Here is a 14917-nt window from a genome sequence, read left to right as displayed (position 1 = left end):
ATAAGCGAAAAGTTGGAGCAAAAATTATTTATATATATTTTATACCTGGACCAGAATTAGAAACAAAGCAAATAAAAATTCCTTTTTATATAATTATGATTGCTATTCAATTTCTATTTTATTCTGTTTCACGTTTTACTGAAAATGCATGTATGAATGGATGAAACCTTATCTATGAAACCTTTGTAATGAGAAATGAATTAAGGACGGTATTAATTTCGAGTATTTTAAAACAGTTGATGTAACTCATTAAAAACCAGACGCAGACGAGAGTCAGATACGAGCAAATACCAAAGGCGGCGTCCGTTTTATTTTCCTTTTGATCTATTTCATATTAATACGTTCTACTTCATTTGACACCCCCAATAACACCGCCTAAAATATTAAGTTACATGAACATTAGTGTTAACGAGGTTAAGATGTATCAACTGGCACGGCAAAAATTTCAAATTTGCTTCTGTTGTGCTGACCGAGAAAAATACATTGTTGTAGAAAGGAAAGTAAAAAAAAGTTTAGAAATAACAATAAGAAATATATAATTATGATATAGGTTAAAATAAAGATGAGGCCGATAATGATAATGACGATTGTGGTAATGATGATGATGATGATGAAAATGATGATGCTTACGATAAGGAAGATGATGATGATGATGATAACGATAATGTTGAAGAGGATGATAATGAAGTCAGTGATATTGATGATGATGATGATGATGATGATGATGAAGATAATGATGATGATGATGATAAAGACAATAACAATGTTGATGATGACAATTACTTTGATGGTAATGATAACGGTGATGATGATGTTGATAATCATTACGACGAAGAAAACAATAATGATGATGAAGATGATGACGACAATTTCATTGATGATGATATTTATGATGATTGTGATGATTTTTATGATGCTGAAGATGATGCTGACGATACTAATTTTATTCCGTTAAAATAACATAGAAATTAGTGAACAAGAAAAGCGACCACAAATGCCATTAAATGCAACAGAAAAGACAGAAAAGCACGTTGCAGAATTCTTATTTTATGGCAACATTATTTTTGGCAAGTTGAAACTAATAACACATTCGATGTATTAGATGAAAAAATATTTTAAATGATATAATGATTAAAAGTACAAATTTGTCTTTGAAAAAAGAAGAAAAAAGAGAGAAAAAAGAGAGAAAAAAGATCCGGTAATAAATATAAGTGATCCAATGAAAATGTGGTAGCTATATTATGTAAGTTCCCGCAACAATACACCTGTTCAGTAACCTACAATTACCTTGCGTAAACAAATACGTTTTTCATTTATTTCGCTGTTTAAACTAGAACACCGTTTCCTCGTAAGCAGTTTGTTGAGATGATTTTAGAAATTGCAAGGTAATCAAGTTTTACCTTTAAGTTATTTCTTGGAACTGAGCCAAATTTCATGCCTTAAATAAATTCTGCTGTATTGTAAGTGCATTTAAAAAGATGTGACCGTGTTAAACGGTTGTTTGCAATATAACCCCGTCTAACGTCAACCGTTACCTTAGAGCCATAAATCCTGCCCGACAGTATTAATATAAACGGTCATCATCTTGTCTTCTTATTATCACGCAAAACCAGGACAAAATGTGTCCACAAGAACATCTAGACTAGTATTCAAACAATGCGAATATATTTAATCAACGTAGTCCTTTGATTAAAGTCTGCAGAAATAAATACCAATTCAAAACTTCACTAAAAGCATTGGGATATTGTTTCAAATGTTGAAGGTGATATATATGGACGGCAATAAGAACACACACAATGGCGAAAACGGGATTTTCAAAATTTCATCGAGAAAACGAAAAAATCGAGAAAAGCGATTTCGACATAACGAAAATTGGAGAAAAACGATGTCGATATAACGAAAATTCGAGAAATGAGATGTCGACATTACGATAGTTGACTGTATAGCAATTCAGTTATGAACATAACAGAGATAGAATTGTTGCAGTGATATAGAAATGTATTTGGTGTACACGTTGTCATACAAAAATAGTGTTTTTTTCTTCAAACATTTATTTACATTCACTCATTTAAATTAAATCACTCAATTCACTTACCGTGGTGAACTTTGGCCATATCTATATGATTCAACCACATTTAAAATTAAAATTATTATCAACAAGAAAATAGGTACTATATTAATAAAATTCTTGTTAAATATGTCCGTTCTCATAGTTAAACACTTAAAACAAAACTTATCTTAATATTACACAAACTCCAAAACAGTTTGAATAGAACAACGTCCAACAGAAATAAAACAGCAAGTGTTTAAAAAGAAGTATATATAAGTATGCATAATTTTGCACAACCCATAACAAATGCCAAGCGGATCGTTACTGTATTTTTTTTTTGAAGAAGTCAGTTCTGTTTTTTATCAATTCAAATTATTTATAGAACTCTATCTTATTCACAGCATGGCAAATATGCAGAAACTTATTTTACGACCCCTATCATTAGTTAAATCATAACAGTATATAAATAACACATGGGTTTGTGGGTAACAGTAAAAATATCATCCCGAGGAAAATACTGTTACCCGAGGCGTATTTATACGAGGGATGATATTTTTACTGTTACCCACAAACCCATGTGTTATTTATTTTATTACCCCGAACAAATACTGGGATGATCTGAATTTGTCAACTAAATCTAACTGTAACAAAAATAAGCCAAGAGAAGCAATAACTAAACTGTCCTTACCTTGCAAGTTTAAGTGCACTGTAGGTCTACTTGAGAAGCTGTTTTTCTTTTATAATTTCTTTAGGCAAGTGATGATATCTACCAGTCATAAACATAAAATAAGCTTTGTTTTATTCAGAAAACAAAACACTAACCCATTTATAAGGTTATGATCTGTGAAATCTGATCCTTTTGCATCCAGAATATTCTTCACATGGTTTTTGACAAAGTGCATTTAGAAAATAACGATGATATCCTACAGATGTCTGTCCACCAACTCTATCTGTAACGTTTCACTGGTTAAAATTGTTAAATTATCCTTTGTTGCATGATTTAATTGTCTGCATGTTCCAGTTTGACACAAAATTATTTACATTACAATTACTTCCGTTGAAAACGGATGTTTCCTGTTGACTATTCAACAAAAAGATATTTAATACGCGAAAGGGACTCTAGGGTGCAAAGAACTAAATTTTATCAGAGTAATAGTTTCTTGGGCGATGCCCTATCGTTGAAAATAAGATTGAATCGAGAAAAAAATGGCGGCCATTTTATTTCATTTTATTTAGAAAATAGACCACGTGACCAGATTTTATACTGTTAAAAAATACTGTTACCTATGTAACAGTACAAAATTCGTGGTCACGTGGTACACTTGCATTAACAGTAAGAATAACTCCCAGAGGCCTATGGGAAATTAACATTACGAAAAAAGTGAGGGGTAATAATATAATATAAGTAAAATACTGAATCTTTTTTATATATCCGGTTTCTTTGGGGATGATTTATAACAATAGATTTAGCTCTTAAACCCTGAAAGCTACAAATGTTTCTGCTACGGGTATATCAAGTTTTTTTCTTGATTTATAAAAGCAATGCTAGTGTCTAAATTGCAACAAAATTCTAAAAAAAAGAATTGCTTTAAAGTATGTCAGTCTTAACTCAATTTTAGTATAAAAGATGCAGATGAAGCTATTAGTAAATTGGTGCATAGAGTACACGCTGATGACCAATTCATATTTTTTTACCCTGTTTCATTCTTTAAAAAAGTATTGTTTCCAATGAAATACCCAAAGTCTTTGCTACAGATAATTTCAACTGTTTTAGCTTTATATTACACAACCCCAAAGCAGTTTGAATCGCACAACGTCCAACAGAAATAAAACGTCAAGTGTTTCATTCACAAGCAAACATCAAATATGATACAAAACGTACGTTTTAAAAATATACTACATCCGGGCAATTAAAAAAACCGGAAACGTTTCACTGAATTTGATTATTCCTATAGCAAAGGTCTACTCCATTAAGTTGTTTTTTTAATTCATAGTGTTTTAATTCATGTTGTGTTAAGTATTTTGCTTTGATATTTCTACGCCGGAAACATTACAAGAAAATAACACCAGAAATAGTCCGCATCAAAGTTTAAACTGACGTCAAAAAGTGTGCGGTCCAATTGTACATAAAACATCATATGTTCACACTCGATGAAATGATTATTGCTTACATCAAACACTAGGTTTTTAGGAAATTCGGATGGGATGCGTTGTTTTAAATAATTTGATGGAAATGATCCCTCTTATTTGTAGTTTAATACATCGTGTGTTTTTGTTTGTTTGTTTTTTGTTTGATATTAGTTTTAGTGTATTTGAGTTTAATTTCATTATAGCACTGATACATAGATACATACAAGCATGTTAAGTAAATCCGACTAGAAATCTATGAAGTAAAAAAAATGTATGCTGACTTTATATTACCACCCGCAATTTCTATCATTAATCAAATAAAATATACTAATATCAGAGCAATGTAATAGTAACAATCAAATAAGTTAAACTAATCAGGTGTTCTTTTTAAATCAGTTATGAAAGATTAATCGTTGAAATTATTTTTTTTTGACTTAACAGTGTAAAGGTTATACGGCGTCTCTCGAGCTTTACTGAAGAGCTTAAATACCCCTTTGTGCATTATTTCACATACGTATGGGCACCTGAGTAGAACCACCAACGTTCCGTCTGCTAACTGGATATCTTCTCCGCATGAAAGAATCCAAAGTCCCTTTCAGGATTCGAACCCACAGCGGTGTGGGGCAAGTGGTTTTGAAGTTAACTTTCTTAATCACCTGGTCGAGGACGCTAAGAAATTATGAAAAAAAAAAAAAAAAAAAAAAAAACGAAAGGAAATTCACTTTAACGTTTACAATAGAAATGACCATTCACCTTACCGTCTTTAAACGAGGATTTACGAGTTTTTTTTTTTCCAAAAGATGATACAGAAGCAATTAAAGTTTATTTTAATTCTACATTATTACAGACGATCTTTGAAGTATAATTTGGAACCAGTAATGCAGTATCTACCATGTTGTTATGCATGTAAAATGACATTAAAAAAAGACTTAATGGGCCCGAGTAATACAATCTTTTTGAATAATCTAATTGGATTTTATCTAATCGGCAATATAATGAATGGTTATATGAAACTGTTAAAAAGGATTTTTCGTATCTCGAGTCAAACATCAAACATATTTGATTCTCATGTCTTTTTTGTTTATAAAATGTTTATTCTTATTTTGGACTATTGACAAATTTTTTTCATATTGTATAAGAAATAAAATATAATGGATCTTTTATATTAAAGACAAACACCTGTTCATAATTTAATTAATCATTTAACTGCTGCTTTAATTGCAGATGTTCTTGTCGTGATTTAATAAATCTATCAATGTATTAAATCAGATTAATGATATCTCATGCTTAATTAGGTATTGTAATCAAATTAATGTGCTGACTTCACACAATACAATAAGGGTTTTAAATGAACATATCAACACATGTTTAAGACACCTGATGTTGTGACTTAATAATCAAATGTTTAAGAGACAATTATATCCGGCTTAATTAGGAAAACATCTATTGTAAATTGACAAATACTTGGCTTCATGTTATCTCCTGAACATTTCCACATGTAGCCTTCTTAAACATGTAGACATAAAGAGAGAACTTTCCTCATTAAACACAATGATGTAGCTTGATAAACATGAAAACAGAAGCACTTTCCTCAGTAAATACACGTATGTGGCCTTGATAAACATAAATACATAAAAAAGAGCACTTTCTCACAAAACACAAGGATGTAGCCTTGATAAACAAGAAGACATAAAAAAACACTTTCCTCATTTAACACAAGGATGTAGCCTTGATAAACAAGAAGACATAAAAGAGCACTTTCCTCATCAAACACAAAAATGTCGCCTTGAAAATCATGAAGACATAAAAAACCTTTTCCTCATTTAACACAAGGATGTAGCCTTGATAAACAAGAAGACATAAAAAAGAGCACTTTTCTCATTAAACACAATGATGTAGCCTTGATAAAAAGGAATGTATAAAAAACTTTCCTCATGCATTAAACACAGGGATGCAGCCTTTATAAACATTAACACATAAAAAAGTCATCAAGTATTACTTTTTGAATCCTAACAAATGTGATGGACAACGATTCGCGTATGAAATATTTCATGTTGCCTTTTTAATAAAAACTACGGGGCTATACTTATTTTTTTCTAGTATATATTTCTATCTGTTTATCACTTTAAAAAGAATGTGCATGAAAATGCCGAACGGAAACAAAAATCTAATGTATCGATCAGCAATCTATAACACGCTCGTTATATACAATATTGCAGAGAATTTGAAGAAAATAAACATTTATGTAGAAATAAATAATTCAATGAAGAGTCCGAGCATTTCAAAAATCTATAGAAAAAGGTAATTACATAAAAATTGAAGACTCGGTTTGACTGTGTCTGTACATGAGGGATAATGAAAAAAGCAACATTTCTCGCCCCCAGCGCTGGCCTGAGCGATACTCAATTTTCATAGCGGTACTCAATTTTCTAAACTTAAAAGTGCTGGAATAAATGATCCCGACGGACCGTAAAATGTAACATTTATTTAGTACATTAAATTCTTTAACTAAACTTAACTAAACTTACAGATGGATAGGCTGAATATACCGGTAGTAATGTCTATATCCTGTACAATCAACCAATTCCACAATGAATATTACAAGTATAAATGGTAACACACTTTTTCTCACAGATGTCATCATGTTATATCTATTTTTATCCATTGTTCAACTTACTTCAAACAAACCTACATATGTTTTAATACCGCCTTTGAACAACGAGATTTCACCTCATCGTTGGGAAATTTATATCTTCAACATTAAACTTAATTTACAAAGTGCTTTATTTCCATGTATCTGTAATAGAGATGTGCACAGTTAAATAATCGCGATAGTCTGTCTCCCACAGATAGCTGTTATGCAGAATACTAGTAAGCCTTGGCCGAAAATAAATTATTTCAACAGCGGTAGGTTGAAAATCCCACAGAGAAGCATTTCTGCCACAGAGAATGTTTAAACTTAAACATTATAATGATTTGATATTCTTAAAGCTTTAAATATTATGATCAAGAACACAAATATACAAAGTCAGTTAACTTTTGTTACGCCAATGCATTAAATCTATTCGTTACAGAAATCAACATATTTGAAATGTCACGGTTGCTCATTCTCAGACTTTAATGTATCAAAACAACAAAATGAATCAGTAAACAAATACAATCCCGCAGACCTTTTAACCGACAGAACGTTAAATTGCAATAATTTGTATCAAAGTGATTGTCATCAACCAATTAAATCCAATTAGGAATTGAGAATTAATGTTACTGAACATGTGGATTTCTTTACGTAATCAAAAGGTCAATGCGCGGGAGTAGGAATTATCTTATGAAATGTTACATAACGTGGAAACTCTAAGAAATGAAATTCAGCAATTCTAAAACAAGGTGTTTGCTTGTTCACGAATTTAAATGCTGAACACGATAATGATGAACCTATTTAATTATTAATTGTCTAGTAATAACACTGTGTTGACGATATTGAAGATGAATATCATTTTGTTTTAATTTGGCCGGTTTACTCAGACTTCAGAAAATTGAATATACCGCGTTATTGCCATAGACATTCTAATAACTTAAAGATTAAATTTATTAATCTTATAAACACATGTAATACAAATACTTTGAAGAGATTAGCTATATTTTGTAATATATTATTTAGATTCAGTGAGGAACACATGAATAATTAATGCATATGAAAAGTTAGATTTATATGATTGCATGTTCTATATTTTTGTAATGACGAGGAACTGCTATTTTCAAGTCATATTGAATATTAAATCTGTTTTGTTCTGTTTTGATATTCATATTGTGTTGAAAAATAGATTTTACCTTTGCTAAAGAAAGTATGTTAGGCTGATTTTATATGCCATGCTGATTCGCTGATAAAACTTTTTTTGTTATCTCAGCACATTTTCATTAAGTGTGTGATATTCTGTTGCGGTTGCCGCCAGGATGTTTTGAAATAATCTAGTTATAGTATAGATTAATGATCAACTTGCAGACACAACGATTTAAAATTCAGAGCAAAACAGTGTATCTATAATAATTCTATCTTACTATATAAGACTGAATGGTACTAAAACTGCTGTAGCTTAATGAACATGAAAATAAGTACAGCAATAATGCGATATCTTTTCAATATGCAATAAATGATACATTAAAATAAGGTTTCTTTACTTCAGTGTTGTTATATTTCAGTCTTTCATTGATTACGGCACGTTAGTATTTGAGGTTGAATATCGCCAAGGCCGGTGCTAGAGGGCGTGAAGAGATGTCTCATTTTTACAGTATCTCTTATTAACAGACTAAATCAAACCAAGTCTGCAATTTTTCATATCATTTTGTTTCTTTCATTTCAGCCGGTATTCGTTGGGGTCTTAAAAGAAGATTTGAAAACAACGACGACAACAACAACAACAACAACAAAACACACAACAACAACAACAAAACCTTTTGAGTTAAGTCACATGTTCAAACAATCACTTCTTGCGACAATGAATGTTTTATACATAATATATTCAGAATATAAGATGCATGCAAGATTCCAAATGAACCTTTCAACAATTTTAAGTAATTTTAAAAACGGCATCTCCTGGAAACTTTGAATTGAAATGAAAAAAGTTTCTCTTTACATTAAAAGAAAACCTTAAACAATATCAAACAACCTTAAACAATATTAAGAAGATAACTATGTCTCCATTTACACTTAAACTTTAATTAAGAAATGTTATTAAACACTCCAATACGAAAGATGAATAAATCATTTTAGCATTAATCTATTTTGTATTGCCTTTAAAAGTGATTTTAGAGCTTTTGAAACGCCCTTGAACTATCAAATTGAATTCTAGTAACATGTCAGATAACACACAACCATAGTGCAGTAATAGGTTAACTCCTATTTAATTATATAACCAGTTACTGCACTAAGGAGACCAAATGTACCTTTAGCTTTCATTCACTGGATCAAATAATGTCAACATTATAAGGGACATAAACTACTTTAAAACCATACATGACTATGTCTATGTACTCCCTCAGAAGGCAATGAAAACTCCATGATACAGCTTAACTGGTTCATAAATAGTGATGATGAACTAATGCCATGCATATCTGAAATTGCAAGTTTAAATGTAATAAAGAAATGACATATGCATGTATTGCGTACAATCAAATTCAAAAATTCTGACTGCAGGTTATTGTAAAAAAAAAATTTGAGTGCAAAATTACTCGCCTTATAATTGTTCGCTTTAAGCTGGAAATGCTTATTGCAGTTTTTTTACCGTTTGAATATAATTTAAGATTAGGGAATGTTTTCTGGCAAATAAAAACCCAACACATTTTGATGATGTTGTTGATTGCGGAGATAAAGTCAATATTGTCTTTATATGTGTTGGTGATGATGATTAAAACACTTTAATAATTTGGTATCGCTTACCTCACTGTCCTTTGCCTATACCTACTAGCATCCACCACTGAATTCCCAAATATCATAAGAAATACAAAATATAAAAATAATTTCATTTTTGAAATATTGCTGAATATATTCCCAATCGTTATCAATATCTGGAACAAAGTTTACACAGTTACAAAGGATTCTTAAGCAGAACGTATGATGAATACAGAAATAACATAAACAGTGTTCAATGAAATACAAGAAATTCAGTAAAACCCATTCCAAATACCAAAGAGATAACTGTTATCTATTTATAGGAATATCAAAGTTCTGGCTTAAATCAATAGAAGTCAATATAGAAAACTAATTTATTTCCAGTAGCAAGCAATGCAGCAAAAAATTTACCATTGTTTCAATAAAATGGATGGCCAATTGTATAAAGAAAGTTTTGAGGAAGCTAAATTCTGCTTCATCTCCGTGTACTCCTAGTATATAATCCAAGCTACTTAATCTTTTGAACGATCTATATGATACGCGAATTATTTAAGATCAGCTTCGTTAGTAAAAAGTCCTTTAATGTGCAAAAAGCTTTCTATCTGCTGCACGTAGTTTACAAAATCAGTGTTTGAGTTTTGAAAAAGAATGAATTCAAAATATCTTTTTGAAAAATAAAAAAGTTTCCATCCTTCTTGAATAGAGAAGGGCGCATGCAAGAATACATGCTCCAACTATCTAAAACTCAATTGACTATAAACAGGAAAAGTAGCAATTCAAATGGATCTATAATCGAACTATATATGAATATAACGATAAGAGAGATTCTGTTTCGACAATATTCATCACTTCTTTACATATAGATTATTGTGTCACAACGATACATTGGTATCAAATTTCAAAGCACTTTACTTTTATCTAAACCTATTGATGATATATAAGTATACAATGATATTAAGCTTGATGAAACGGCGACAAAGTGTATATTAACATTGGCAATAAGGAAGTTTACACTCTTAACCTCCAAAAAGGTCAACATTGCATTTCCGAGTGAGCTAATTCCTTTACAAATAGAATCTGCTGACATATAAGTAACACATAGGTTTATGAGTATCAGTAAAATATTATCCCGAGGAAAATAGATAACCAAAAAATTGATCATAGGCACGTCAATCATACTGCGAGAACTTAATTATATGCCATTTCACTTAAAGTATTTACAATATGCGGAAGTAAATGATCAATTATAACCTTTTATATTCTAAATCAATATTTCAGGAAAGCTTTTACGACTCGAACGTCCAAATTCAATACGATAATAGCGTTTATTATCTTCTGCTGAACTGGTTTGTTAACAATTAAGCAATATGCTAAGAAGATATGAGAAGATTTTTATTATAAACAAAGTTTTTTAAAAGCTCACCTGTATACTGAGATCCAACAGGAAGATTCTTTTCAGACCACCGTAAATTTATTATTACTTTCATTTCTTGCATGATTTTGTTTATTATTTTTATCACGGCAATAGCCATTGCTCTGATAAATTGTCTTGAAGGCAACATGCTTATTTTGTAAAATGGCGCCAATTGTTGAAGTTTGAGCTAGCTTTATTCTTTTGAAAACCTCCAACCAAAATACCTTTCTTGCTGATTTAAAGTCAACCTAAAAACTTAACGCAACAAGCAATTTTCAGAGTATTGCAAGCAATCCATAAGTCCCCTACCGGTTAGAACCCCAGCAAAATTTTGATGGACCATTGGCCATTCAATTTTACCAGTGGATGAATGACATGAATGAATTATAAATCTTTTGAGTTCTAAGTTTGTCTATATCACAGTAATGTGTTAAGTTTCCCTGCCTAGTAAGGAAATTATGTTTAGACAACCTTGTCATATAATTATGATGTGGGATTTTAAAGTAAATCCTATAAGGAATGAAGAAGTTGGAGTGAAAAATACCGATTTCTTGAAAAAAATCTAAGTTCAAGTGGGGATAATTCTGGAAATAGTCTTGCTAGAGTATTTAACCTTCTCAAAAATGTTGAGTGATAATAAGATAAAACATAAATATGAAGTTTGAAGTAGATACATAAGGAAATAAAGAAGTTATTTAAAAAAGACAACATTTTTTTTTCATAAAAATTCTAAGTTCAAGGGAGGTAATAGTGATAATTTTTGTGCTAGAGTTGTAAACCTTGTCACATATGATGTGGTTGATGGCCAGAAACTTATATTTAAAGATTGAAGTAAACACCTTAAGAAATAAAGAACTTATAGTCAAAAAGCTGAAAAATTTAAATCAGAAATCTTGAAATTCAGGCTATTTGTTGCCATAGCAACCAGAATTTTCAACATAGGAAGAAAAGAAAAAGATGTGCATAATCTCCAGACAACCATCTACCCATATTTCAAGTTTCATAAAAATATTTTCAGTACTTTTTGAGTTATCACTGGATCCAGTTTATGTGTTAAATTTGCCATATTTTCAGACTATTTGTTGCCATAGCAACCAGAATTTTCAACATAGGAAGAAGAAAAAAAGACGTGCATAATCTCCATACTGCCACCTATCCATATATCAAGTTTCATAAAAATATTTTCAGTACTTTTTGCGTTATCGCGGGATCCAGTTTTGTGGACGGACGGACTGACGGACTGACAGACAGACGGACGGACGGACGGACAGACGGACGGACAGACGGACGGAGGGTAAACCTAAAGTCCCCTCCGGTTAAACCGGTAGGGGACTAATTAAATTAACAGGGGTGGGCTCTTTCCCCCCCCCAGAAAAACACATCAAAGACTTTGGTACGAAAATGCTTCACTTAAATTTGAAATCGGCATACATAGAACGTCTTGGTAATTAGATTATCATATATAGTAAATATACAGACAATTATGAATAATTTAAGACCTGTCGAGTAGGCGTTCGGCAGATACCACGTGACCTTAATTAAAACGCTCCCTATTCATATCAAATACTGTCTGATATATCTAGATGCCACATTAGGCACTATTCTTCATGCAGTTTATCGTTTTAGAACAAACAGTTTGTAATTTCAAAGTTTAATTGTTGTGTATGTGTCTACCTGATTAAGTGTCATATAGTATTTTGTGTGATATGATCATTGTTTTGTTTATCTATTTGAATGTCGATTTACTATGTACCAGTCTAAGGTAAAATGTATGTTCTGTTCTGTTCTGTCAACTGATCTCTATGAACTGTAATGAAGAGTTTTAAAAATTTCTATTGACAATATCACAGAGAACTTACCGTGAAGATTGCACGGGAAAATATCCATATCCTTTACAATAAATTAATCCTTGCTTGCAAATGACAAGAAGAAAACACAGTAAAGTTTTAGCTGATGATTTAACATTGAACACATTTTTGATCATGTTTAAATCAATAACAATATTTTGAAAAAGCACTCGCAGACAAAAAAGTCAAAATTATTAGCCGTATTTTAATAACAGCAACCTATAAGTTAAAAGTGAATGTCGGGTAAACTTGTAATGATATTCAGTTTGTGTATATCTTTAAGATTATTATATCGCTTATATTGAATTTACAAAGCACTTAACTCCCACCAAAATCATGTTCAAAGTACTTGAATGATTGAAAATGTAGACATACGGAATTACACGGCCATTAAGAAACTTTACACCACTTGACTGCGAGAAAAAAGTCAAAATTGCTTTGCTTGATGAATCGAAAAAAGCATATTGAAGTAAGAAATTATTGCAAAGAAAATCATAAGAAAAAACAACAATTTACAAATGTATAACAAAAACACAAAATAGCTGTCTAATCGTAATAACAAGAAATACCGAAAGGTGAACAGTCTAAAGAAGATGCTATTTTTCTTGTACAAACAATGAAAATTTATATAAAAAAATCAAAAGGTCAAAAAAAGAAAGAAAGGAAAAAAGAAAAAGAACAAAAAGATTCATATTCTCTCTAAAAATATAATCGTGTCCAAATTACTGAAAAATTTAAACCAAACATCATGCTAAATCAGATAATAAATCATTTCTTTTAATAAAAACAATAAATCATGGACAAGTAGAACATTTCATAGTCATGTCAGTGTGCCTTTGGTTAAAAAATTAATTTGTTAACACAACAAAACGTGTGTGTGAACCGGAAATACGAAAAAGCGGAAACTAAAATCCAATCAAATTTCATAGACTTTACAATCAAACATTATATTTTAGCTTATTCACAGCAAACGATGCATTGTACTTGGTATGTTTCCCATCATTGTTAGTAAAATTGCACTTAACGGCATGAAAATCTTCTATGATAAAATCTCACACTACCTTGTTATTTCTAAAACTGCCATACATCAAACAGTGCAATTTGAAAAAAAAATGTATTCAGTAAAAGACAAAAGCAAATTACAACAAACGACCGATTTTTTCCCCTTAAATCATAGGTCACAAAATGAGCCTAATTAAGATATAATTGTTGATGATATGAATCTACCTAACAGAGCCTTCAGTCTTGGGGTCAAACATCAAACAAATTGCATTGTTCGATCTCCTATTGATATTATATAACCGTATCAGTACATATATGTTGGATTGTTACTAGATAAAAAAATAAACAATGAGTAAACTAGGAGATGACACTTATCTAATCGAGGATATAATAAATGGTCATTTAAAACAGTGTAAAAACGATTATTCAAAGGAAACTCTTTTTTAGTAAATTGGATAACATATCAATTATATTCTGTTCTTGATATCTCATAAAATGTTAACTATTGTCAAATTTTATTATTTGTAACCGTAGTAAAGAAGATATTGATTCATTTATGATAAAGAAACATATCTGTCAAGATATTAATTACAATTTGGTAATTTAAAATAAAATGTATCATTCATAAAACACAAAGAATAATAAGGATTAGAAAAGTTCGAAATTCTTAACTTTACAGCAGTTCTCAAAATCAATTGTCACTCAATTATAAACACAAACGCCCAATATGTATTATGTTGAATAACAACTAGTTACATAATGATAACATCGTTGAAACTTTTGTTGCATAGGCATCTAGTGAATGGAGCCACTGGTCCAAACATATATCTTATTAAATTCAATGAAACCCGGTCGCCTATGCATTTCATTTTAAATCTTCCTCTTCCACCAACAACAATTCCCCATAAATAGCAACAACAACAAATGCATTCTTTCTTTTACTTATAGCAGAAAGAGAAAATCTTATAATCAATTATGTAAACATCTCGAGTTTTCTTCATGTCATCATTTGATAGTGTGAAATAATTGAATTAAAAATAAATTACGATGTCAATTATTACAAAATCATTTTCTGTAGCGTATCTGTC

General features: G+C 30.6%; 1 protein-coding gene across 5 annotated transcripts in view; it reads right to left on the bottom strand.

The window, feature by feature from the left end:
• LOC132754567 (uncharacterized) overlaps positions 1 to 14917 on the bottom strand; it is a 101929-nt gene that overhangs the window by 48543 nt on the left and 38469 nt on the right. The window contains exon 1 of one of the 5 annotated variants that reach the window (XM_060745217.1): positions 12840 to 12979. The exons of the other annotated variants lie outside the window; for them this stretch is intronic. Within the exon in view, the coding sequence (XP_060601200.1) occupies positions 12840 to 12964 (125 nt within the window). The 5' untranslated portion in view covers positions 12965 to 12979. Of the gene's footprint in view, positions 1 to 12839; positions 12980 to 14917 lie in introns of those variants that run through there. 5 annotated transcript variants of the gene reach the window in all.

This window comes from Ruditapes philippinarum, unplaced genomic scaffold, assembly GCF_026571515.1.
Source record: "Ruditapes philippinarum isolate M1 unplaced genomic scaffold, ASM2657151v2 ctg3067_1_1_1_1, whole genome shotgun sequence".
Taxonomy (NCBI): Eukaryota; Metazoa; Mollusca; class Bivalvia; order Venerida; family Veneridae; genus Ruditapes; species Ruditapes philippinarum.
This window is presented reverse-complemented; position numbering and strand designations above follow the sequence as displayed.